Below are 24,474 nucleotides of genomic sequence, written 5' to 3'. Positions count from 1 at the left end.
GCCTTAAAATGTGGCTGGTAAAGCACAAAAACAGAATTTTAAATTTTATTTAATTTTATTAATTTAAATTTAAAAGGTCCCTTGTGGATGCTGACCACCGTGCTGGGTGGTGCAGCTCTGCACAGACTGAGCCTGTCCTTCACTGGGAATATTTACTTTAGTATGCAGTCTGATTTAAGTCTTCTCTTCTTACTCTAATTTAAGGAAGAAAATGTTATTTCCTGATTTTTACTAAAATAAATTAACTAATGAAACATTTAGTTGTTCAGAGAGAACACAGGTCATCACAGAAATAGGAACCACATTAAAATCAGTAAATCTTGTCAAGTTTACTAGAGAAAGAGAAAACTTCTCAATCTAGAAAATTAAACTTCAGCGTCAAGGAAGAACTCACTATAGGGTAAATAAACTCTGGAAGCAAACATGCTTTCTGTATTTTTGCCTCACGTGTAGTCCACAGCAGAATGCTCAGTACACAAAACTATTTGCATGTTTGTGAATGAATGAATACTAGGATAAAGTCCTTAGTCCCGGAAACTGATCATTGCTATGAATCAGACTTTGTCATCAGCATAAAATCAGTCTCACGGATGGGTTCAGAAGTAGAAGTTTCTAGTTCACACTATGTCTCAATTTTTTATTTAAAAAATTCCATTTTTACAAGTCTCATAGCAATGGTTCTCAAACTCTTTGACCCAAAGAACACTTTAAACTCAAAAACTGCTGAAAACCTTTAAAAGTTTTACTTATGGGATTAATACTTTGATATTTACTGTATTAGAAAGGAAACGGAAAAACTTTTTAAAACACAAGATTTCACAATCACAGATTCCACTGGCGGTCAGAATGATGACATCACCACATGTCAGGCAGCCTCTGGAAAAATCCATCGTACATTCATGAAAAAAGTGAGAATGAAAAAGGCAAGTAATGTGTTAGTGTTATTCTGAAAAGGGTTTGACCTCACAGACATCCCTGAAAGAGTCTTGAATCCCCCTCGGGTCCCTGGACTCTGTTTCAGCTCCTCGTCCTAGAGGAAGACAGGGCTCCATGACATTCTACCTGGAATGAGCACAAGGGTGGATCAGGACACCTCAGCACTGAGAAGGCAACTGCTCTTGTCCATGTCTGCACACAAATTATGAGATGTGGTTTTTTCAAACTGTTCCTAAGCCCATAAACAGACAAAACAATCATTTAAAACATATTAGGAAATCATATGTTATATTTTAGTTTTAATATATTCTTCCTTGTCATAATCAGTCTTGGTTGGAATACAAACAACTCAAGTCTCAAGGTTTTTCCAGGGTTTTTGGTTGAGGGAAAAAGGTGTTAAAAAAAACAGCTAGAATCTTTTAAAGCTCAAATTAGACTTTATCAAGTGAAAGTAATAAAGTGCCCAATATAGAGTTTGACATTTTCTAGGTATTCAGTAAATGCCTATTCATTCACTTTCCAAATCAAATTTTAGTTTCCAAAGAAAATTATTTAAAAAGAAGAGAGGTGCACACTATTCTAAAGAATATCTAGTAGGAGTTCATTACCATGTAAGTCCATGGGTTTAGAAATGAAATGAAAACATATAGCCAAGAGAGATTAAATCTGTGGCTATATGGTTGACTAGATCGACTGTTAATTAGGTCAACTGTCTAAAAGATAATTGAATTACTTCTTGGCTGATATATTTGGTCACTGAAGCAACCAAAGTAACTCCACTGCAAATTAAGTGGTCAAAGAATTTTAGAAAGCAAAATCTCCTGAGAGTCACAAAACTTTTTCTCTTAAATGTCTTAAATCTTCTGTGCTGGCTCAGGAGAAAATAAACCAGAAAATCCTGAAACATGGACACTGGCAACAGACCAAAACAAGATTTTAAGATTTCATAACCACATTTTAAAAAATATATGAGCATAAACTCCAAGAGAAAGTAACATATAGTATATCAGCGAAATGTCTAAATTAAGAAAACTGACTAGAGTATTTAAAAACAGGAAATAGCAGATAACAACGTGGCGAATGAGACTACCAAATGAGCCCTGGGAATGACCCAAAGGCCCTCCTTAGCTTTCCTCTAGGGCGCATGCCATCCTATACGAGGGGTGGTGCTCCGTGTCAGTTATAGAAAACGAGAACCCAGCTGAGCTTTCAAAAGCATATGGAAAGATCCTCTGGATATGTTTGCTCCTTATGTAAATTAAGCAGTCATTATTTATTCAAAATTGAGAGGAGTGTAAATTAAAAAAAAATTAAAACAGTATATACGGCATAATATTTTTCACATCTTACATGACACTTCAAGGAATGTCTACACAATTTTTCATGTATTCTCTACATAGTAAGTGAATAGCTGAGGCGAATTCCACCATCTTTAACCTACAAATGAAAAACTTAATTCTCTAAAGGCAGACCCAGAGACCATCATCTATACAACTGTACAACCCAGACATCTTGGGGTCACCCCCAATCCCGTCTCTCACACACCCTGCCTTAACTCAGCCTTCACATCCTCAAGCTACTATCTTCTAAACACATCTCAAGTCTCACTGGCACAGACTGATCTAAACAAATATCTCAGGTACTCAGGGTCTTTCCAAATACTCCACTTCTAATCCATACTCCACAATGCTACCAAAGTATTCTTCAAACCCCACAACTACTCCAAACATGACTTTGCCTAAAATCTTCAAATGGTACCCTAGCATCTTCAGGATAAAGTCCAAATGCTTGAGCACATAGACAAAATACCTTAAAATCTGGCCCCTCCTACCTAATTTCTTGCTTTTCCCCAAATGTGCTCTGCTCCCTTCATCACCCTTCTTTCCTTCAAAAACCATTAACTAGGCAATATTTTAGGTGCCTGGCATACACAAATGAACAAAGCAAAGATCCTTGCCCTGGTGGACCTTACATTCTTATGGTAGGTAGAGAGATAACTGACAGATGGAGAGAGATGTGGGTAGACAGATGACAGATGGTAGGTAGATAAATAGATGGTGTATACAGATAGACAGATTATTGGTAGATGATAGACAGCTAATAGATGGTTGACTGATAGACAAGTTGGTAGACAGATGATCAGTAGACAGCTAACTAGATAGACAGATGATTGATATAGGCAGGTAGGTAGGCAGATGATAGATTACTGATACAGATAGATAGCGAGATGACTGACAGATAGGTAGATGGACAGACAGATAACTGATAGCATGCCAGGGGTAATAGATGCAGTGGATGCAAACAAATCAGGATGAAAAGGGAAGGGACTGTGTATGAGATGGCATGGTGTTTTACCATTTTAATTGGGTGGTCAGAGAATGCCTCACAAAAACAGGGAACACCCACGGAACCAGTGTGGCTGCAGAGGAGGGCAACGTGCAAGACAAGAGTGTGGAGTGACAGGAGGCCAGACTGTGCACGTGGTGGGTCACTGCTGCCACACGACTCTTACTCTGAGAGCAACAGGAGCTGCTGGAATTCTTGAGCAGAGGAGTGTCGCCAGCGAACTTGCGTTTAGAACTCAGGGCGCCGTTATGTTGAGGACAGCCTCTGAGGGCAACCGAGTGAAGGGAACAAGAAAGAAGTAGAGGAAGTGGGACAAGGGTGCCTGGAGAGATGCCCATAGGAAACGAAGTCGCAGGGACAGGAGCTGCTGGAATTCTCTGCAGCTTCCCCCAAAGTGGGGAGAGTTCTGAGTCTGGAGTTCTAATTGGGAAGGACTAACGCGAACCGGAGCTTCCCCTGCCTCATGATGATGCTCACGAGAAACTAAGTGATTTAAAGTAGGGCCTGAGGTAGGGGCTGGACAGGATGGGGTCTGGTTTCCTCTGCAGAGGGCTGTGCTGGCCATGTCCCTATGGACTGGTGACAATCAATCCCCTGACGTCGCCCTCCATTCTCCTCCTCAGCACCACCCCTCCATCGAGTCTTCCCCTCTGCCCACAAAGAGGGGTGGTAGTGTGCACAGGCGAGCGGAGACGCACCTGAGGCCCAGAGATCACCACCTCCTACTGTACTGTGTTCACCTCTCTCAGACTTTTACTTGAAAAGAAAAACAGTGACACCAACACCACCTGTCCTGATTTCCCAAAATAACTAGGAGGATTTGAACAAGACAATATACCTTATCAAAGGCCATATAAAGTTTATACGGTATATCATCCTCCACCCTCATCGTTAGGAAAGACATATAATGTAGGACATAGATTGTACTATGATTTAATTTCCATCTAAATAAAAAAAATTAACACAAAAAATTACAGGCTAGAAATGGACAGGAGATATAATCTTCTATCTGGTAATAAGTCAGATTACAGGGCCAGACAAAGCTAGATTTGCATCTTAATTTGGTGAGTTAGTTATCAGTAACAATCACTGAACTTCAATTTTCTCATCTATAGAATGGAAATAAGAACTTGACTAGTTTCTTTGAGAACTGAAGATACGGATGATAGTAAACATGTGTCTACCTGTGTGTCTAAGTGCATGTCTACATATATATCTATGTGTGTGTCTACATGTGGCTATCTACCTGTATGTCTCCTGTACGTGTGACTATGTATGTGTATCTACCTGTGTGTGTCTACGTGTGTGATATATAAAATGAACAACACACTCAAGACAAAGGAATAAATGGAAACATTCTATAGCAAGTCGACAGCACATATGTGTGTGCTACCCTCCTAATTATTTGAAAGGGGCCTTTGAGATGCCCGAATGAGTACAATGGGCTGTTGGTATGTGCTAGGAGTTAAAATACCTGTAAAAAAACAGAAGGTGGATTTGGGAACAAACTCCTGCCCTCACTCCACCCCCACATACTGTCCCAGGCACCAGGCCTGAGGAGGCCAAGAAGGCAGGAGCAGCAATGAAGATGCACTGGGCTTCTTCCTAGTTTCTCAAGACCATTCTTCTTGCTTCCGCAGATGAAGATTCCTGATGCCATAAAATCTGTCTTACCCCTTCTTCCCTTCCAGAAAGGAGAGCAGGGCCAGGCAGTCAGGCACACAGCTCCTTAGCGGGAAGGGTGGTGGTTTATCTTGCAAGCCCCCATTAATGGAAAAATTCACAACGCTGAGAGGCTCACAGGGTTGACCCACCCACCTTGGTGTGAACTGGCTGAGCTACTTCTCCTCTTGCAGTCTCAGCTTCCTCTTCTGCAACATGAAACAGTCATAAGTACTTCACCTTTCTGTTATAAAAACCAAGTGAGATAATGCCTTTGCAAGTACTTTGCAAAATATAAAGTGATATATAAATGTTATAATTTGGGTTGTCATCATGAGCAATCTACATGTACCCTGAACTGGTGTCCCAGCAACAACACTTACTGATAATTTTCTTCTAAAAAAATTAGGGAAGCAGGAAAAAGCAACTTTAATCCAGATGTTGGGGGAAAAGAAACTTTTTTCAAAAAGTAAAACATTAATCACAAGTTCCTTGATGCTCAATTAATGAAAGAAATTTAAGCCAGTCAAGCCCAGGTGATGACTGCAATAAAACGGAATTATGAAGATAGCATTCTTATACACAACATCATAAAACACAAAGGAAATAATAAACAGAGAACATACAAATTATTAAGAATCTTATTACTTTTTTGAAAACTGTACTTTAAAAACAGAAATCACTGAGGTTAAAAGAGAAGGAAAAAATACTAGCAACCAAGATTACGAAAAGTAAAACCAAACTTTTAAACAGTAACACCTAAAAAAAATAAGCAAAATTTGGCTTATGAGAGGTTACTTTTTAAGTTCTTGTGAAATTCTAAATAATGGAAACTATCTTAAAAATATAAAAAGAGTTACTGTTTACTGAATTTTAATGTGTACCCTAGAGGGTATATTTGTGTCTGAGATAAGATGTCATCTGTGGGCCACAGGACCAACCACAAGGACATCCAAACTCACTGCCTCGTACTCACACAGCTTCTGCAGACATGTGCCCACTCATTCATTTCACCATCACCCACATTACAGACCCCACACCTGGTGCCTTACCCGACCGATAGCGCTCATCTCGTGACCCTGAGGACCTTCGGCGGTGATAGCGAGAGGCAGAGGAAGGAGTAACTGGAGCCCGGCGCTCTGGAGGCAAAGCTTGATCCACTCCTGGGTAAATGAGGAAAACAGCAAAGTAAGGAGAGGTTTACTGGCAGCTGGAGTTAACTTACTTTGCAAAACAAATCATTTGGTAGAATAAATCTCTGACTCTCTGCTTTCCCACAGCCAAGCTGAAGCACACAGGGGAGTGGGCATGGAGGGCTGGGACATCCTGGACAATGAACAGGAAAGGAAGAAGTATCCAGGGTAGGGCACGACTCAGGGCCCTGACACGACAGCCTTTAGAAACACTAGTCCAGGCTCCTTCACGTCACAAATGCCTGTTAGGTCATGTGCCGTGATGCAGAGTAAGCTACAAGCAATAATTCTTTAAATTACATTTATCACTAAATTAAAAGCAACTGAAAATTAGTCTTAAAGGATATTTTAATAATATATTCCAGGTAACCAGGATGGAGCATAAACTTTCATCTTTGTTCATTCAAAATTTCAAACTCTCTGCAATCTTACTCCATTTGATGCTAAACAACTGAACAAGTTGTATTTCAACATGGCTTTAAAGAATTACCAAAACTGTTAACATGGTCAGATAAAAATGATTCAATGATATTGGCCAAAAGCTGACCTAACTCTAACAATCTTGATACCTATTCAGAACTAGAGTAGTCAGAGGCACAATTTAGATAAAACTAGGTACTACGGGAAAGATGTAATCACTACAGTTCAGAAATAAAGTAATTCTGAGCCCTGAGTATTAAAGATTAATTATTGCTTCTTCGGAAAAGGGTTAGTAATGCTCAATAGAAAGTAAACCAGAAAGAGCAATTTTAGCAAAAAACTGTCTGGTCCCTGGTTTTCTGTGATGGCTCCATGAGAGTTAGCTATTCATCCCTCAGATTTAATATTCCTCTTACGCTGGTGATTTCTGAACCTCACTTTTTAATGGAATGTTTGTGGGCCCTACATATTACGTTTGCTATGTTAGAACTGTACAAAAGACACCTGCACTGCAGGCCTGGGTTAGGTTCCATGGTTTTTCATCTAGCAAGCGTATTAACATTGCTAATTAACAGTCCTTGTCACTAAACTGTTCACAGCTCCAAGTCTCCTCCAGCTATTGTCTTAAATCTATCTTTTAAAAAATTACTTTGTATTTTTATCAAACAGATGCACAGAATTTATGAAATCAAAGACTACTATTAAATCTCATAATGAAAACAGTAGTTACCTGGTATTTACATTCATATTGAACCTTAGAATTCTAAGCAAAATTATTTGTAAATTTAAAATTTTTAAATTTATTTGTATAAATATATTTATTTGAAAATTATTTATATTCATTTTTCCTTTCCTGTCAATTATTGTCAAGAAGTTAAATTATTAAATGTCATTCTGATACTATAACCTTTATGTAAAATCTGTTTATTTTTTTCTTTTCTCCTGTGTCAACTTTTATAACTTTTTCTTTAATCCCACTGAAGGAGGTGCAAGCAAGCGTTTCTTCCTATGGCAGGGGCATCACCAGATCTACTTCCAGTAGGTCTTTTACCTGGGCTGTTCCATTTACCCAAAGAAGAGACATCCGGTCTCCTGTATTGTGACTAAACACAGTGTTCAGTGTTCAGCTGGAGCTATTCTCACTCTCCAGCACATGTGCTCTGATTCAGGGCCTCTGGGTGCAGTACTGCCAGGTGTCCCCAACTCCGGAGGCTCTTAGTTCCCTTTCTCCAGAGAGCAAACATCTCTGGGGGAACGGGGAGGACGTGGATCGCCTGTTCCCTAGATGCCATGCCTACCCCCACCCCCCGCCGTGGTTTCATCAGCACCTTCATCTGCTGCCTTCCTCCCCTTGGCTAAATAAGGTGCCTCTAATCATCTACCTTATATAGCTTAAAAACACATCACTATTTCTCCCATTCTCTTGTCCTGGGGATTTATACTTTATCCATTTACTGACATCGTAGTGCAGCTCTGGGAAGAAGCAGGGCTAAATGTACACCTTTGAGCTGCTGAGGTTAAACAGTGCCTGATACACACACACACACATTTAGCTTTCAATCTCAGTAGTTACCCGTCTAGTTCTTTCAAATATGCTTTCTGGAATTAATTTCAACCTTGACCCCTTCCAGGTCCCTAGGTTGTCATATACTTCCTCTGGGAAGTGTAGTCATAGCACTTACAGACCAGCTATACAGAGTTGTAGGTTAGTGCTCACCTGTTGCAGTCCCTACACATCTGTCTTCAGAAAGCTAAATCTGCATACAAGCATTGTGAACACTTACTCTCATAGGCTGAAAAATAGAGTTTATAACCCAAGTTTTAAAAAGAAATGAATAAATTAGACAAAAGGAGAATAGCTTCAACAGGTCACCAGCAGTAGGACATTAAAAGAGACTAAAATATAAGTGTGCATATTTCAATCATTAGTTTTTATCTGACCTCACTGTGAATGAAATTTGAGGTAGCTTAAAGGTACCTCAGTCACATATGCAACTCCAAATTAGAATGACCTGGTACCACAAGAGAAGCCGGGGTAGTAACCCACGACCCATGACCCACGGTAAGAGGAGCTGACCACATGCTGCTGCTGGGATGGGCTCCCTCCTGGTAAGGCTAATCACGAATAATTAGTAAAACACATAATTACAACACAGTACTCAGCACTGCTGAGGTCTCACATTCAGGCACGATTGAAAGCTAGCTCAAAGGAAAGCCACAAGACGACCAGTGTGTCTACGACACAAGGTGAGGCGTCCCAAGGAAGGTGGGGTAACTGTCCAGAAACATGCAACGCAAGGGGGATAAAAAATTCTCCTCAGGCAAAAATGAGACAGAGATCAAGACTGGATCTCTTCTCCGACAAACATCTATTAAGCACCACTAGCTTCAGATCCCACACAAATTGAGGGGAAATGCACTGGGGACACCGCCATGCTCTGGAGTTGGAGATGGAGCCCTATCTGCTGCCATCACGATCTGACGCTGAGCCTCAGTTTCCCGTCTTTAGGCAGGACTGATAGGAACAGCCAACGCTTTACAGCACTGGTGCAAGCACTTTATATTTACTAATTTATTAACATAGGCATATGAGATAAGTTTCTGCCATTTCACTGAGAGAAAATGCAGGTCCAGAACTGGGTCTTGAACTCAAGCCGTCTGTGCCACTCTCACTAGTGCCCTTCCATTTGTGATGGGCATCCCTTCCTGGTGCTCCTGGGCACCTGCTGTCACTCAGAGCCCAAGCAGAGGCCAGGCCCTTGAAGCAGAGGCTACGTGCTGTTCAGTGCTGCACTCCAGGTGCAATGGTCACTGGTCACATGGACCAAGTCCAGCTGGTACTTTGAATCCATGAAGAGGTATTTTTGTGACCTCATCACAAAACTACTGTTCAAGAGCATTCTTATAAAGAGAGACGGAAACTGCTACAATTCCAGACTGCTGCCCAGGAACAAACTCAGAGCAGCTGAAAACTGCTGAGGTTATGTGACATGAAGGTGTGCACACATCGATCCTTGCTTGGGACAGGGGCAGGTTAAGAGCCCAGAGAAGGCAATGACTGACTGGCTGTCTGCCTCTGGCCAAGTGCTGCCCCTGGCTCACAGGAGGGTCTCAGGAAGCACTGCTGAACCAGTAAGTGAAATTTTCAAGGCTCGTGCAGAGTGCTGCAACTCATCAATTCATATACGACGATCTCAGTGAGCTTTTGTTTCCTCTAGAATTGCCACAGGACTGTAAATAAAACTCCTCATCAGAGGAAGGAGACCAGAGGTGCATAAGAGGAAAAGAGGAAACAAAAGGACAGCACGGGAGAGAGTAAAACACACCTCGTCCCGCTGCTGAGTGTGCACCTTCCTGGGACCTCGCACTTCTGCACATGGCACCCCACCTCTCCACTTCCTCAAACACCTCCATCCCCTGGGACTCCTCTCTTCCCCACCCTACACTTTATCCTCAAGGTTAGAAAGGTCACCAGGCTTAGTCCTTAGCCCTGCCCGGGCCCCTTCACAGTCACACGCCACCTGCAGCTCCCAGCACCCTCTCTGCCACCAGGGCCACTACAGCCTGGAATGTCAGTCTCTCTCTTCAATCCAAGCAGGGCTCTGACTGGTTCATGTCTCTGCACCCAGTGGACCACAGAACCGAGCCCTAGGCTCCTTCCCTGACTGCCAACCTCCCTCCACCACACCCTCCTCGTCAGCCACCTCCCACTCGTGCCTCCAGGTGCCTGTCACACAGAAACACTCTTCCCAAGTTTTTGCCCTGTCCTATCGCTATTCACTCCTCCAAATGCTTTTTTCCCCTCCATATGTAAAAACTTTGTTTAAGCCCAAGGGAGAGAAAGCAGAGAAATAAGCCATTTTTATTAGAACTTCAATCAATTACTTCTAACACATGTTTAAGAAAGGTTCCCCAAAACTAACAATATTGTAAATCAACTTTACTTCAATAAAAAAAGAAAGGTTCCCCAAAGAAAATCCTAACAATATAGTTCTGGCACCTAAACAATCCACCAATTTCAGATTATTAAATAAATGCAGTTATTTCATTAATGCTATGGTAAACTAGATACTAGAAATCACAATAATCCTCCTATTAACCTAAGAATAAGGCCCACAGGGGCTGGTCCATTCACCCAGACACAATGGTGCACTATAGGCCAGAAGACCTGCAGTATAGACACCTTCTAGAAAAAGTCAGTATTTCTAAATTCAGACAGTAAGGGAAATACACTGAAAAACCTTGGTTTTCAACATATTTTTAAAAGACATTATGAAGGATGTGTACAAGATAACCTGCATAAAAATGTATATAAGATTTAAAACAAAGATCTTGATTCAAATTCTGGTCTTATTTTTACTAATTGCGTAATGGGACAAATCACTCAGCCTCTGAACCTCGGTTCCCACATGTGTTGGGGTGCAAACATGGACACATTAATACAGGAGTGACTGCTACTCCCAGGACCCTCACCGTGACTCAAGGCTCTCTGCTCCTTGCACACAGCATTCGTGGATCTCAGGGTCCCTCGACCTCACTGGGCACCCAAAGGGCTCTCACTTAAGTGAAAACATGCTTTAGGCAGTTGGTAAAACTGACAAGGATTTTTTCCATATTTCAAGTTTGTACAAAAACGATTTTTGAATTGTCCCATTCTCTTCTAGCACCTGATTATACTTTCCTTCACGCAACAGCACTTATTTCTAACATGAGTGCCATCAAGGAGTCTGCCAGAAAATAAACAGTACAACTGTAGTACAGGTGAGAAATTTACTACTTTCACTTCATACTGACTCAAATGAGAACAGCACAAAATAGACAGAAATTTCACCATCAGCACTGTAATATCTCCCCGACCATGCTGGCCTGATTCTTACATTACTGTCACTCTTGTGTCTACCTTACCCTCCATTAGCATGAAGCCTTGCAATAAATCAGTATAAATTTGCTAACCATTTTCCTATTCATGTTTGAATTTGCGTAGGGACTCATGCCTGGAAAAGTATAGACGACCTGGAGTTCAGGGTTTCACGAGAGCCCCTACCATCGTGCATTTGTGTCTCATCCCCACATCCCAGCACTTGGCTTTGCTCAGCAGGTAAGTTCGGAGGCAATGAGAGTATATGGTCAGGATCAGGGCTTCAGATTTCTGCGTTTTCCTTATAGATTGTCCACAAAAACCCATATGAGCCAGATCCAAAGTGGACACCACTCTCACTGTTCCATGCCCAGCTCTGCCTTCCGTAGAGGTTCAGCTGTTCCCTGTTAACTACTGGTGTCTGAGGGAGGAACCTGATTGGTTCATGTCACCAAAAAGAACAAGAAACCCATCAATAATCACCAGCTGTGTGTGATAAAATAAGAATACTTCTTAGACAACTGAGAGTAGCAAGCTGTGTATCAAGATCATGACCATGGCTTACCCTAGGATACAGGTCATTTACCTTTAGGTGATGAAAGTTCATTTCCTGTAGCAACTCAGCCTGGAAAGAATTCATGCTAAGTCGCAGACCACCCTGATTTAACTACTCATATTTCTCCTTTTCTGGCATTTAACCTTGCAGGCTACACCCCATCCATCATGAACAGATGGCATGGCCGAGGAAGTCCCCCAGGACCAGCTCTGTGTCCCTACAACCCAGGTCAGATAGGCAACACACTGCTGTGCCCAGGGAAGTGAGGGCTGCACTTTGGGAGACAAACTCTGTGGCAGGATGAAAATATAGACCAAATTGTGCACTTGTCACCAGAGAAGCAGAGCAGTTGTTAATGTGAAGAAGCAGAACCGATCAACCACAGCAGTGCCAGTAAGCTTCATTTTCTGGAGAATATAAAACACAATGGCCTGTCCTAACCCCAGGCATCAGGGAAGAAATCCTTGTCGAAGTGACACTGCACTGAGCTTTAAAAGATGCACAGGTACAGGCAGAGGGCACAAGCACATACAGAATGCCTCACATGCAGTGTGACATCGGATGTAGGCTGGAGGAGGTGAAGAGGGGTCAGGCTGCTACCCGTGCAGCCCTTCTGATGCAGACGAGTCTGCACTCCGGGTGGGGCCGTCTGCCTTCTCCACAAGAGCAAAAGTGGACAATAAACTCGCCCTAACCAAGAGAGGCTCCTCTCTGAGGAGGCTGTTCACGTGGATCCCACAGCCGATCCCCAGAAAGCAGGAAGGAAACAGACAGACTTGCCCTCTGGTCACAGTAGCCGCATTCACCAAGATTTTCACAACTACACAGTCACAGTAAGTCCTTGTAACTGAGCACAAGCCACCTGCTGTTGGAGGAAAGGCGAGCTGGGCTTGGAGAAGACTGCATCTACATAAATCACTCACCACTCAGAAACATTTGATGCCAATCACGTGGAAAGTTATATCTAGCCAATACATGCATCATGGGAATAGAGGGACTATTTGGTCAAGGAAGGTTTCACTATTTATGGTAATGTTGGAATGTTACTACCTCACATCACCATGGCCTTGTCATGAAAGCAGTGAAGACTCATATAGAAGCTAACACCACGTGATTAAGATATCCCTGGAGAGAGTGGTAGAGAGTGGATTTTATCTTCTATTTTCACAAATTTTATCAGGTTCAGAGACTAATGAAAAATATATAGTTTCAGAGACTAATGAAAAACTGCAAGAGAACTAGAACCAAATAAGTTCTCCTGAATAATATTTTCTCTTTGATAATGATTTTCAATATATTCTGACCCCTTACTTCATTAAATACATAATTTTCTTTTTTCTTTCTAGCTCTGGCACACTTTCCCTCATCCAGCTTTAGGTGAGCATTCAACACTGTGCTCTCCTTACTGCTTCCCAGAGACCATCTTATACGAGTGACCATTCACCCAGGGCAACTTCTCAGAAATACAGATCAGCGATAAGAACTGCAAAACTACCTGGGCATCTGTTCACCCAATCCCAGCAGCATGGGTGAACCTGCCTTCTCCTTCCCAGTGGGAATGGCATGGCCACAAGGGCCAGGGAGCAGTGTTCCCAAGCAGCGCTCACAGCCTCACACATCCACAGGTGCAGCAGTGAGGCATACAGAAATTGCGACGGGGCCCCTGCAGCTAACGCCCAACTCCACCGCCCGCCTACCACCGCTCCGCTCTTCCCCACACAGACATGCATCACGCCCGTCAGCAAGCTAGCATGGAGAGGAGGGCAGAGCCACAGCGGAGAGACCCGGCTGGGTTCCCTCCTCTAAGATCCTGGGGGCCGACTGTGACATAACAGCTTAGTGTCTGTACCTGATTCTCAAACAGTGCCTTTTATTTGAGGTAAAACCCTGAAGCTTATAAATGCTTATTCCTTATTGTACTAAAAGGTGCACTGAACTCATCTTTTTGGGCTTCTTATATTCAAAATATTGCTCACTAAAATAATTTTGACCTCTGAATAGGATCACGACCTCTAAGAATACTCTCTATGATTAACTGGTTCAATTTTTCAATTTCAAAACTCCATAACTGCCCTCTGGAGATAGGAATACCATGGAGCTACAGACCTTACTCCCTGAAGCAGATCTCAGAGGCCAGGATTCATTAGAGTTCATCCTTCACCCAGGTCTCTGGCTATGAGACAAAGGTTAGCGGAATATCAACAATTTTAGGAAGAATTGTATGATCTGTCATGCATTCTTCTTTCTTAAGTGTTTTGTAAGTAGTGCTCCAAATGCAAAAATATGGTTGTAAAAACCGAGTATTATATTTTAATAGAAAACACTCAAAACTGGGCCCTGAGTCAGCAGGATGATCATGGTCTGGGGTCTGTGACAAGCTCTTTGCCCGAGGAACACTGTGGCCTCAATAAGTCGTACAAGTTCAAATGGAGAACAGGGGCTCAGAAACAGGACCTCCAAAGTTCCCCCAAGGCTGAGCCCTCACTTCTGTTTAGAAAGGCATTAGGTGGACAGTCCATTGCAAACGTGCCCTGCCGTGGGGTGTGTGTGTGTGTGTCTCTCTCTCTCTCTCTCAGTTAAGTGCGCTCACCGAAACGAAAGTAAAACAGTGGCCGGTTTCCTGCGGTGCTGGCCGCCCGCTCTCTGACCGCGGCGTCTCGGATGTCACATACCCCGATGTTGCCAGCCTGCAGCATTCTTCTCGGGGCTCCTTCACTGTGCTGCAGTCTACACCGGACCACGGCAGCTCCATTCGCTGCTGTAACAAGTTGAAAAAAAACTAATTAATTCAAACTTTAGTTTTTTTTAAATTTGTTACAGCACCGAGCAGAGCAGCCGACCCCATGCAGAACAGCACAAAGAACATCAAAGGGACCACGCCACACAGGGCCACCCTCAGCGCTCAGCAACACGGGTCAGCCATGTTCTTGGCACTGTCGCAGCTCCAGAGCCATCTTCTGGGAAGGTGCAGAACTGCTTCTGTTTCACTTTTGTTTGGTAAGGCACAGACAACAAAATCTAGCAACCCAAAGGGCCTAGTCTCCCCGCCAGCCTTCCTCCAAGACCAGGAGGGGCCACGTGCAGAAAGGAATTCATCACAACAGCTCTGCTGGAGCACGAGAAGAGGAAAGCGGGGAGACCACATCTAGTCATCTGCCCACGTGTGCTCTGAAGCCTCTCACACATGGGGTCAGCTAGACAACACACTTATTTTCCATCCACTCAGACAGCGCAGAGCTTCTTCCTTTTACAGACTAGACAGCAGGAAAACCCAGGCCGTCATGTTAACTTTCTTAAGTACCGAGAAAAGAAAGAAATCACACAAAACCAAACAAAGCTAAAAAAGCAGCAGAAACTCAACACACAAGTTAAGTGTCCTGGAATGTGAGCCACAGGTGGGGACACTCCTTCTGCGCCCACAGCACTGGAGGCTGTGTCACAGTCCGGAGAGCCGGTGGGCCTGCACTGGGCCTGCACATGCAGACTTGAACCTCTTCTAGTAGAAGCGGCTCAGCAGAGCTTCACATTTGTTCCAACAGTGAACACTGGAGAGTCCATTTCTGTTGCTGTCCTTCCTCCTGGAGGACTTGTGTTAGCTTTAAGCCTTTCCTGATGCCCAGAAAATTCTCAAGGTTGCCCTCAGGCTGAACTGAGCTTACATCAGAACGGAGTGTTACAACTGCAGCCCAGTATCATCTTCCTTTCCCTGAAATGTACAGAACCCAGCTCGAGGGCAGAAATTCTACACACTTGCACACGTGAAAACGCTGGAATTAAACAGAATTTGTACTTGGGGAAGAATCCATAACGTTGACAATCACGTTTCAAAAAACAACCAACCTTTACGATTTTATAATACCAGGCAGGATGTTACATCATTTTCTAGATTTCTAGATTGGCGCTCCACCCCTCACCAATGACGTCAACGAAAACCTTGGATTAATTTAAACAATTATCAATAAATTTAACTAAGACAAAAGTCATGTTTAAACCATAAATGCTCTCATATTTTTTATGATTATAGCATTTTAAAGTAATCAAACATATTACTGCGGCTCTATGAATAAAGTACCTATTACATTTATTAGGCACATTTATAGAAAAGTCATATGTATCTTCTAAATTCACAAAATATCCTGCAATCACACAAAGGAGTAGGATGTGCCTAGTGCCACCTCAATGGCGTGATCTGCATGCAGACTGGGGACTGAGGGAGGACTTGTGCTCAGCTGTTCTCTCGCGTGTTGCAGTTAACTCTTAAAATGGGATGCTTTATGCTACTCATCAAGGTTTACGTACTTGGAGGCTGGGGCAGGTAGGCTCCAATCAACTTCGATCTCTTCTTTTCATATCCTTTTTGTGTGATGTCACCTGTAAGAGAAGGAAAGGGAAGTTCAGAATGCTTTCACAGGTAGAGCTGAACACTCAACTGAGAAGACACAGTCACATCTGTGTGTGTCTTCTATTTCCTTATAATTATAATTTAAGAAGAAAGCACTTCATATCATTCACCTTGACGTTTCCTCTGCTCACAAATAAATACTCATTTAAGTTATATAAAATCCTTTACTACGCGCACACATGCTTGTCCCCGGCGCCTTCTCACAAGGTTTTGGCTCTGAAGGGGTACAGAATTAGATTCTTGCAATCTTATTCACATCTGTGGGGCAGGAAACCTCCCCGATCTACGCGGCTCTCATTAACTCAATCAACAACGGATTCTGCCGGTGTCTACCCCAGTGAGAGCTGGCCAAAACCACCAATGATTAGCATCTTCCTCCATTAATGAGATTTTTTTTCTTATCAGGCGTGTCAGTCCCAAGGACTATACTTACTGCTAGCGTATTTTTGAAAATAAGTGTCTAAGACGAAATGAAACAGTAGATAAAACAAAGCAAGAGAACATAGGACCTATGGAATCCAAAATATATGAGAAAGAAGCTTATCATTAAAACAGGAATTAAATTGCTGATGCCAGAGATTCAAGAGCCATTGCTAGGCTGGCATTTTCCCCAAGTGCCAAGTACCTGGGACAAATAACCTTTATGACGTGCAACAGCTTTTCCCAATTACAAGCTCGAACGTACCCAAAATGCTGATTTGTGCCCTTGAATTTTCCTGAAACTGTTAATTTTTTTCCTAATATTCTGACCAAGCCATCATTCCTAAAAGAGCTAAATACTAAAGTTTTAATAAAAATACAGCAAACAAATGAAAAGTTATAATGAGTCACACACAAGTTGCTAAGTCCGCTTTTCCTGGTGGTGGTGCTCGCTACATTTGATCAAACCAGAGGGCACCCTGACCCAACCAGCTCACAGCTCACTGCAGTCTTGTCCAGCCCACGAAACACATGACTAGTTTATGCACGTGGAGCTGCAAACAACACAAATATATGAAAACACATCCCACTATTGAGCGTTTTTGGTGCTAAAACAAACTGACCGCTCTCTGAAGATAATAAAACTACGAGAAAGCTATTTTTTGTGCTAATTGTGCTGCTGCTCAGCATTTTATAAACTCAAAACCAGTTTGCTCCCTGAGGGGATGCCTAGAGGAAAACAGAAGCACGAGACAGGGAAAGGAGCACGTGCGTGAGGGTGTGTTGGTGGGAAAAGCACATACTGGCCTGTTGGGAGGCCACCTGAGCACAGGGTAGACACCTACTATTTACCGGGTGTTTCCCTCCGGTGCTCTCCCTTTCCCAGCCAACCCCACAGCTGCTCTGCACAGTCCTGGCATCAAATCCTAGCCTGATGAACCAGCCCCTTCCAGCTTGTTCTTCACCCAAAGTTCAGCTTAAGTTTTGAGGAGGAGATCAAGATGGCAGAGAAGATGTGGCGCTCACCTCCCCCCCATGAACAAATCTAAACTACATCTACATGTGGAACAATTCTCACTGAAAACTAACTGGAGACTGGCAGAGAGACTCCTGTACAACTGGGGCTATAAGAAAGAGCCACATGGAATAGGGTAGGAAGAGAAGTGATCAGGTCAGGAGCTGTGCCCCAGGGAGGGGACTCAGAGGAAGAGGGAGATCACAGGAGCAGAGATCTGCCCTGGGGAGTGAGCGGTTCAGCCACAGATCAGGCGCCCTGGTCCTGGGGTCTGACACAGTGAAGATGAGTGCCCTTGGCTGGTTGGAGGGCCCATGGACTAACAGGAGGGCTGTGGGAAGCCTGGGCTCCACGGTGAGGAGTGTGCACGCCGGCTTGCTCCCATGCAGGGTGGAGTGAGGGCTGCTCCAGCAGCTGCTGGTTTCCCATAGCCTGAGCCAAGCGACCGCTCCAGTCCCGCTTGCTTCATGATGGGGAGAAAGCCCAGCTGTGAGACTCAGAGCAGCTCAGACCCAAAGCAGCGACTGAGTGGGGTGGCAGCAACAACTAGCAGCGCTTACACAGGTGGCGAGTCAGAAGCAGCCCTGACCTCTGTCAGCGGCCAAACCCCCCAACCCCGCTGAGAGCCCGCACAGGCACCTCTTGCTTCAGCACTGCTGGGGCAAGGGGACTGGTGCGGGGAGCGCGGAAAATATACACTTAAAGGGAATGGAGCCGGCTTGGACCTGACCCTCAGGGCTTCTGCTCCAGCAACTTGGGACCTGGCCCGGCCCCGATAGGGTGTTGATGCCACCAAGCAGAGGGGAAGCCCAGCTCACACCTGGCTCCAGCCCTCACCCCTCCATCTTCAGCCCCTCCTCCTAAAAGGTGAGAGCTGCCAGCACACCCTGGGGTAAGACATGACTTGTGCTCACAACAGATAATGAAGCAAAAATAAACAATTTACCAGATAAAGAATTCAAAGCATTAGTAATAAGGATGCTAACTAAATTTGGGAAAGGAATAGATGAACATGGTGAGAATTTTAGTAAGAAACTAGAAAATATTTTTTTTAAAAAGAACCAGTCAGAATTGAAGAATACAATACGTGAAATGAAAAACACACTAGAAGGAAGGAGAAGCAGATTAGGTGATAGTGAAGAACACATAAGTGATCTGGAAGATAGAATAATGGAAATCACACAAGAAGAACAGTAAAAAGAAAAGCAAATTTAAAAATGAGAACAGTTTAAACGATCGCTGGGACAACATCAAGCACGCTAACAACCACATTATAGAGGTTCCAGAAGGAGAAGAGATAGAAAAGAGGGTAAAAATGTATTCGATGAAATTATGGCCGAAAACTTTACAAACCTAAAGAAGGAAACAGATATCCAGGTACAGGAAGCACAGAGAGTCCCATCCCAAACAAGATGAACTCAAAGAGACCCACACCAAGACATATCATAATTAAAATGGCAAAAGTTACAGACAGAGGATTCTAATGGCAGCAAAAGAGAAACAAAGAGTCACACTCAAGGGAACCCCCATAAGGCCATCAGCTGATTTTTCAGCAGAAATATTGCAGGCTAGAAGGGAATGGCATGATACACTTAAAGTGCTGAAAGGTAAAAACCTGCAACCTAGGATACTCTACCCAGCAAGGTTACCATTCAGAATTGAAGAAGAGATAAAGAACTTCTCAGACAAGCAAAAACTGAAAGACTTCATCAATACTGAACCTACCGGGCTTCCCTGGTGGCGCAGTGGTTGAGAATCTGCCTGCCAATGCAGGGGACACGGGTTCGAGCCCTGGTCTGGGAAGATCCCACATGCCGCGGAGCAACTAGGCCCGTGGGACACAATTACTGAGCCTGCGCGTCTGGAGCCTGTGCTCCGCAATAAGAGAGGCCGCGATAGTGAGAGGCCCGCGCACTGCGATGAAGAGTGGCCCCCACTTGCCTCAACTAGAGAAAGCCCTCGCACAGAAACGAAGACCCAACACAGCCATATATAAATAAATAAATAAATAATTAAATAATTAAAAAAAAAAATACTGAACCTACCCTAAAAGAAATGTTAAAGGATCTTCTCTAAGTGGAAAAGAAAAGGCTACAACGAGAAGAATCTATAGGAAAAGAAAAATCCCACTAGTAAAGGCAGACATATAGTAAAGGCTGAGGATCAACCATTTAAGCTAGTAGAAAGATTAAAAGACAAAGTTCAGCTCAAGTTTTAAGAATTTCTCAGATGAACATTTAAGTATGGGGGGGTGTCCCTCCCTTGAAGCCAACCTCAAAGGACACTCACTTTTCACTCTCATTTTAAATTTGGTCTTACTTTGGAAAGCTCCAGTTGTTAAGATCCTGGCCTAAAGGAACACAGGCGCTTTCCGCATGAAGCCACAGCTCCTCTTTAAAGGGGAGATGTTAATGTTGGCCTCACAGGGGCGTCCACTCAGGTTCCTGACCCCACAGATTCAGAAAGGCTGGATGGGAGGCGGAGTCAGTACCTCCACGCACATGTTCTATTTCAGCTCCACTACTAAATCATGCCACTAAGCAGTCAGCTCGGAGAACCAGATACGACTCAGAAATCCCAGGCTGCTATCATCTCTCGAAACCTAGAAGAGGGAAAGGGAGACACTATTTATTGAATAACTTCCACACCCCACGAATTTTATCTAAATCACAGGTTGGCAAACTACAAATCCAGCCTGTGGGCTGTTTTTGGAAATAAAGTTTTACCAGCACACAGCCATACTCCCTGGTAAGCACCACAACACACAGTGTGCAGCCTGCATAGCCAGAAGTATTAACTACACGGCCCTGTCCTACGCGTCCTGAATAATCTCTTTTAATCCTTATAACAACTGATTTTACAGGTAAGAAGTCGAGGCGCAAATAATGGTTATGTTTCTCGCCCAGGCCCCCAGATCTAAGAAGAAAACCACCTCTGTCCAAGTCCAAAACTTTTCCCATGAAAGCCACACCTAGAGTCTCCACTCGCACCTCCACTCTGTGACCACTGGTCAGCATTCTTGCCACCTGATGTCCTGCCCAGCTCTCTGCCTGACCCGGACACCCTCCTCAGGGACAACCTCGCACCCCACTGCCTGTTTCCATGCCCCCAGGCCCTGTCCTGTCTCAGTGACATCCCAGCCTTGCGCTCTGGCCACACAGATTTCTGCACAAGTCTCATGAGGCCTCAGATGGCTGCTTACAGTTTGTTTTTGTAACATATACGAGTGGCTTATCTTCAAAGCCAGGCTGTGACACCTTCACGGGTCAGTGTCCTACAGAACCAAGTATGACCCCTCTGTTTTACAGACCAGGACTATGTATTGATGGAGTTAATCACAAATGAGCAGCAGACATCAACATACAAAATGACTTCAAATAAGTGACTGGACAGATGCTGCATTCATGATCAGGGAAAATGCCTGGTGATTATTTAACTGTTTAGTGGCCATGTGGGGAAAGGACAGAGGGAAATTGATGATTATTCCATTATTAAAGTGTGTGAAACACCAGCCTGGCTCATGCGTTACGTAAAGGATCCAGCGTCTGCGGCAGGAGCAGGTTCCTCAGGCATCCCAAGCATCAGGGCTAAAATGTCCTCACTGCGTTTCCTTTTACACGCAGAAAGTCCAGTTATTTTTAACTCTGGAGCTACTTTAGCATCTGGTAGACTGAGGTCCAACAGACTATCTATGTCAAACTCACTGCAAATTTATATAAGTAGGGAGATCTTGTGTTCTGAAGCAACCAATGAGGATAATATAGTAAGACAGAGAGGTAGATGAATGGAGATAGAAAGAATTGAAAGGATAGATAGATGACTGATAGAAGGAAGGAAGATGGATGAAAGATGGGTAGGACAGACAGAAGCTGGCTAGCTTTACACACAACTCCATCCACCCAGAGCCCCTCCTTGGTTTCTGCCTGAGGTTGACCTACAATCAGTGCCATGGTATCACCATGGAAACACACAGTGTTTCTCTTCACTTTACATCCATTCAGGCTAAAGTTGGATGCTTTAGCATCCAACTTTGGCTGCTCCTCCCCTCTGCTCCTCACTTTGGATCTGTAATGAGCACAGTCTTCAGGATGAAACTTTGTAAACTCAATGCAGAAAGGCTATGAGAGAGAGGAACCCTACTCCACATCACATTTCTAAGCAAGACTTTATTAAAACCTATCAATCTATAAAGACTATTCCATGGTTTACAGCAGGTTAATTAGTATTCTTTCAACCTGTAAGCTAAAAGAACACTATCAAGGAAACATGTAGATCACTTCGCCCATGCTGCGTCTACATTTTGCTCCTTCAAAAGGAGCAAACAGTTGCTGATGTTAAAGGACATGGACCACAGGATCCCTTGCTTGAGAATTTCCCATACAAAATTCCAAAGAGTGTATTTTCCATGCTTTGATACTCAAGACACCCATCTAACTCTCTTTTCATTTTACGAATAAGAATGTATGACAGAAAAGTAAACACATAAATCGTTTGTAACTTCAGTGAAGAGAAAATAAAAGTGATTTTTTGAGACACTTTCTACTTTATCAAAAATGTTATTTATATTGTTATTCTTGGACAAAGAAGTTCCATAAGACCAAGAATTACAACAGTACAAATTAAAGTTCTCATGTGTTCTGTAACAAAGGAACGACAGGTTTACAGCCAAGTCATAAATTTGAACTGAAAATGCAAGTCAAGTAAAGCTCCCAATGTACGGTTGAATCTCACTAAGACAGAGACCATTCTCCCCCGCCCGCCCCGCCCCCACCCTGGGAAGAATTCTTTTTCTTACTTATATTGTAGTCCAGAGTTTTCAGGCAAACCCTGAGTCTTAGAAAAGCGAAGGAAAAACCAGCCTAGGAAATGCAAGAAGGGAGGTGATACTGCAGCTCCTCTCTTTTTCCATCCTGGCCTCATTCTGGCAAACTTGGACCCCACAGGAATTTGCAGAGCCCTGTGGGTGTTGGGTCAGAATAGGACAAACTGCAGAGCCAGGAGTACCCCCAAGAGGGGAGCATGTGCCCCAGAGCCACCTCCACAGCTGGGTAAGCGTCGAGTAAACAGACCAGCCTAACAGGGACGGTTTCCATTCTTGGTGTCAGGAGTTTATTATTTAATGCTGGAACGAATGCTTTATATAACAAAGCAATCATTTCCATGTTTGGAATTTTATGGCTGTCAGGAACCTTCAGAACGCCTCTCTCCTAAGCCGCTGGCTTTATAAGGCTTAGGGAGCACCCTTGACGGCCTTCCCCCTCCCACCCAGCTGCTGGAGGCACATTTGTCATCTCTGTGGGAAGCTTTTCTTTTCTGCAGAGAGACTGTGCTGTCCTGGCAAGAACCCACCTGTCCAGGGGAGTAGAAGCAGGCAGACTGGGAACCTCTTCTCGCCCTGAACACAAACCATACGTCAGCTAACTTCTCTGGTCTCATCTTTCTCAGTGATAAAATATTGGTAATAACACCTATTACCTTCCACCGTAGTTGAAAAGATCAAATACACAGAACGTGAAACGTCTCAGAAAGCATGAAATAGGGAAGAAAACATAGTTTAAAAACCCAACAAGTACTCATGTGGTATCTATTACACGTGCAAACTTGTGAAGGACACTACCAGGCTCCCAGGCGTGGCTCCTGCTCCGCGTTGGGCAGGAAGAATTCCATGCTGGGTGTGCCAGCCAGCAGTACATGCGAAGAGCAGGATGGCTCCAGGGGAGTGAGGCCGAAGGCAGCAGATGACAGAGGTATCAGAAATCCTGAAGAAACTCGAAATCCCAGCCTCTTAGGCATCCACGCGCTTCTCTTTTATCCCCGCCAGGGTAACCGGACCTGGGGTGCCATCAGCTCTCCCTGTGTCCACCACACAGCGGCTCGCAGCTCTGGATCTCAGTCCCCAGCGCCCGCCGCTCCCCACCCACTGACCTCCCACTAAGAGGGTGGTGAGACCACGGGGCCTCGTCCTTGGAGCCTGGCGAAGGCTGCTCCGGGACTGCGCGCAAACCCATCAGCAGCACCTTCACGTCCTTCCAGAGCCTGGGCCCACATCTCGAGATGTCACATCACTTCCCAATTATTGTGTTTTCCTTTGTTACTATCTTACTACTGGATATATCGCTCTTTCATTTTTCTCAGGTTTATGCCATATTTCCAATGTAAAATTTAGAAATTTGAGTTCTATAAGGATATTTTAAGTAAGGTAATCAGGATAAATATAAACCCTTCTCTAGGATTATAAAATCACCAACGCTTATTCAAATACTCAGGATGATGGAAAAAAATTCTCAACATGATTGGGATTTTTACGTTTATGGGAATAACCATAAAGTTCCTCAAAACATTTAGTTAATGGCAGACCAGAAAGAAAAATATATATTTTAAATATGCAGTATGTTGAAATCTTAACTCTAGTCAGTAAGGTCCGGATGTTACCACTTAACTTTGACACTTGTCAGAGTCAGGAAGGGTGAGTGCAGGTCCACAAACACAGGGGCACCCCAGTTCCAGCATCTTTTCATCCTCTTACAGAGTCTTCCACAGAACAGAAGTTTTCATCTTAGTGAAGTCCAATTTATCCATTTTTCATTTTAGGGACTGTGCTTTTAGTTTCAATCTAAGAACTCTCTGCCTCATCCTCAGACTTGAAGACTTCCCTATTTTGCTAGA

General features: G+C 43.7%; 1 protein-coding gene across 6 annotated transcripts in view; it reads right to left on the bottom strand.

The window, feature by feature from the left end:
* Positions 1-24,474, bottom strand: part of DIP2C (disco interacting protein 2 homolog C) — a 363,587-nt gene that overhangs the window by 171,334 nt on the left and 167,779 nt on the right. For 4 of the 6 annotated variants that reach the window (XM_061179712.1, XM_061179713.1, XM_061179714.1 and 1 more), the window contains exons 2-4: positions 16,271-16,342; positions 14,562-14,729; positions 5,997-6,107 (exon numbers count right to left, since the gene is read on the bottom strand). In XM_061179712.1, coding sequence (XP_061035695.1) covers positions 5,997-6,107; positions 14,562-14,729; positions 16,271-16,342 — 351 coding nt within the window. The remainder of the gene's footprint in view (positions 1-5,996; positions 6,108-14,561; positions 14,730-16,270; positions 16,343-24,474) is intronic. The other 2 variants (XM_061179715.1, XM_061179716.1) reach the window with 1 other exon arrangement.

The sequence above is a fragment of the Eubalaena glacialis genome, chromosome 2 (assembly GCF_028564815.1).
Source record: "Eubalaena glacialis isolate mEubGla1 chromosome 2, mEubGla1.1.hap2.+ XY, whole genome shotgun sequence".
In the NCBI taxonomy this organism is placed as follows: Eukaryota; Metazoa; Chordata; class Mammalia; order Artiodactyla; family Balaenidae; genus Eubalaena; species Eubalaena glacialis.
This window is presented reverse-complemented; position numbering and strand designations above follow the sequence as displayed.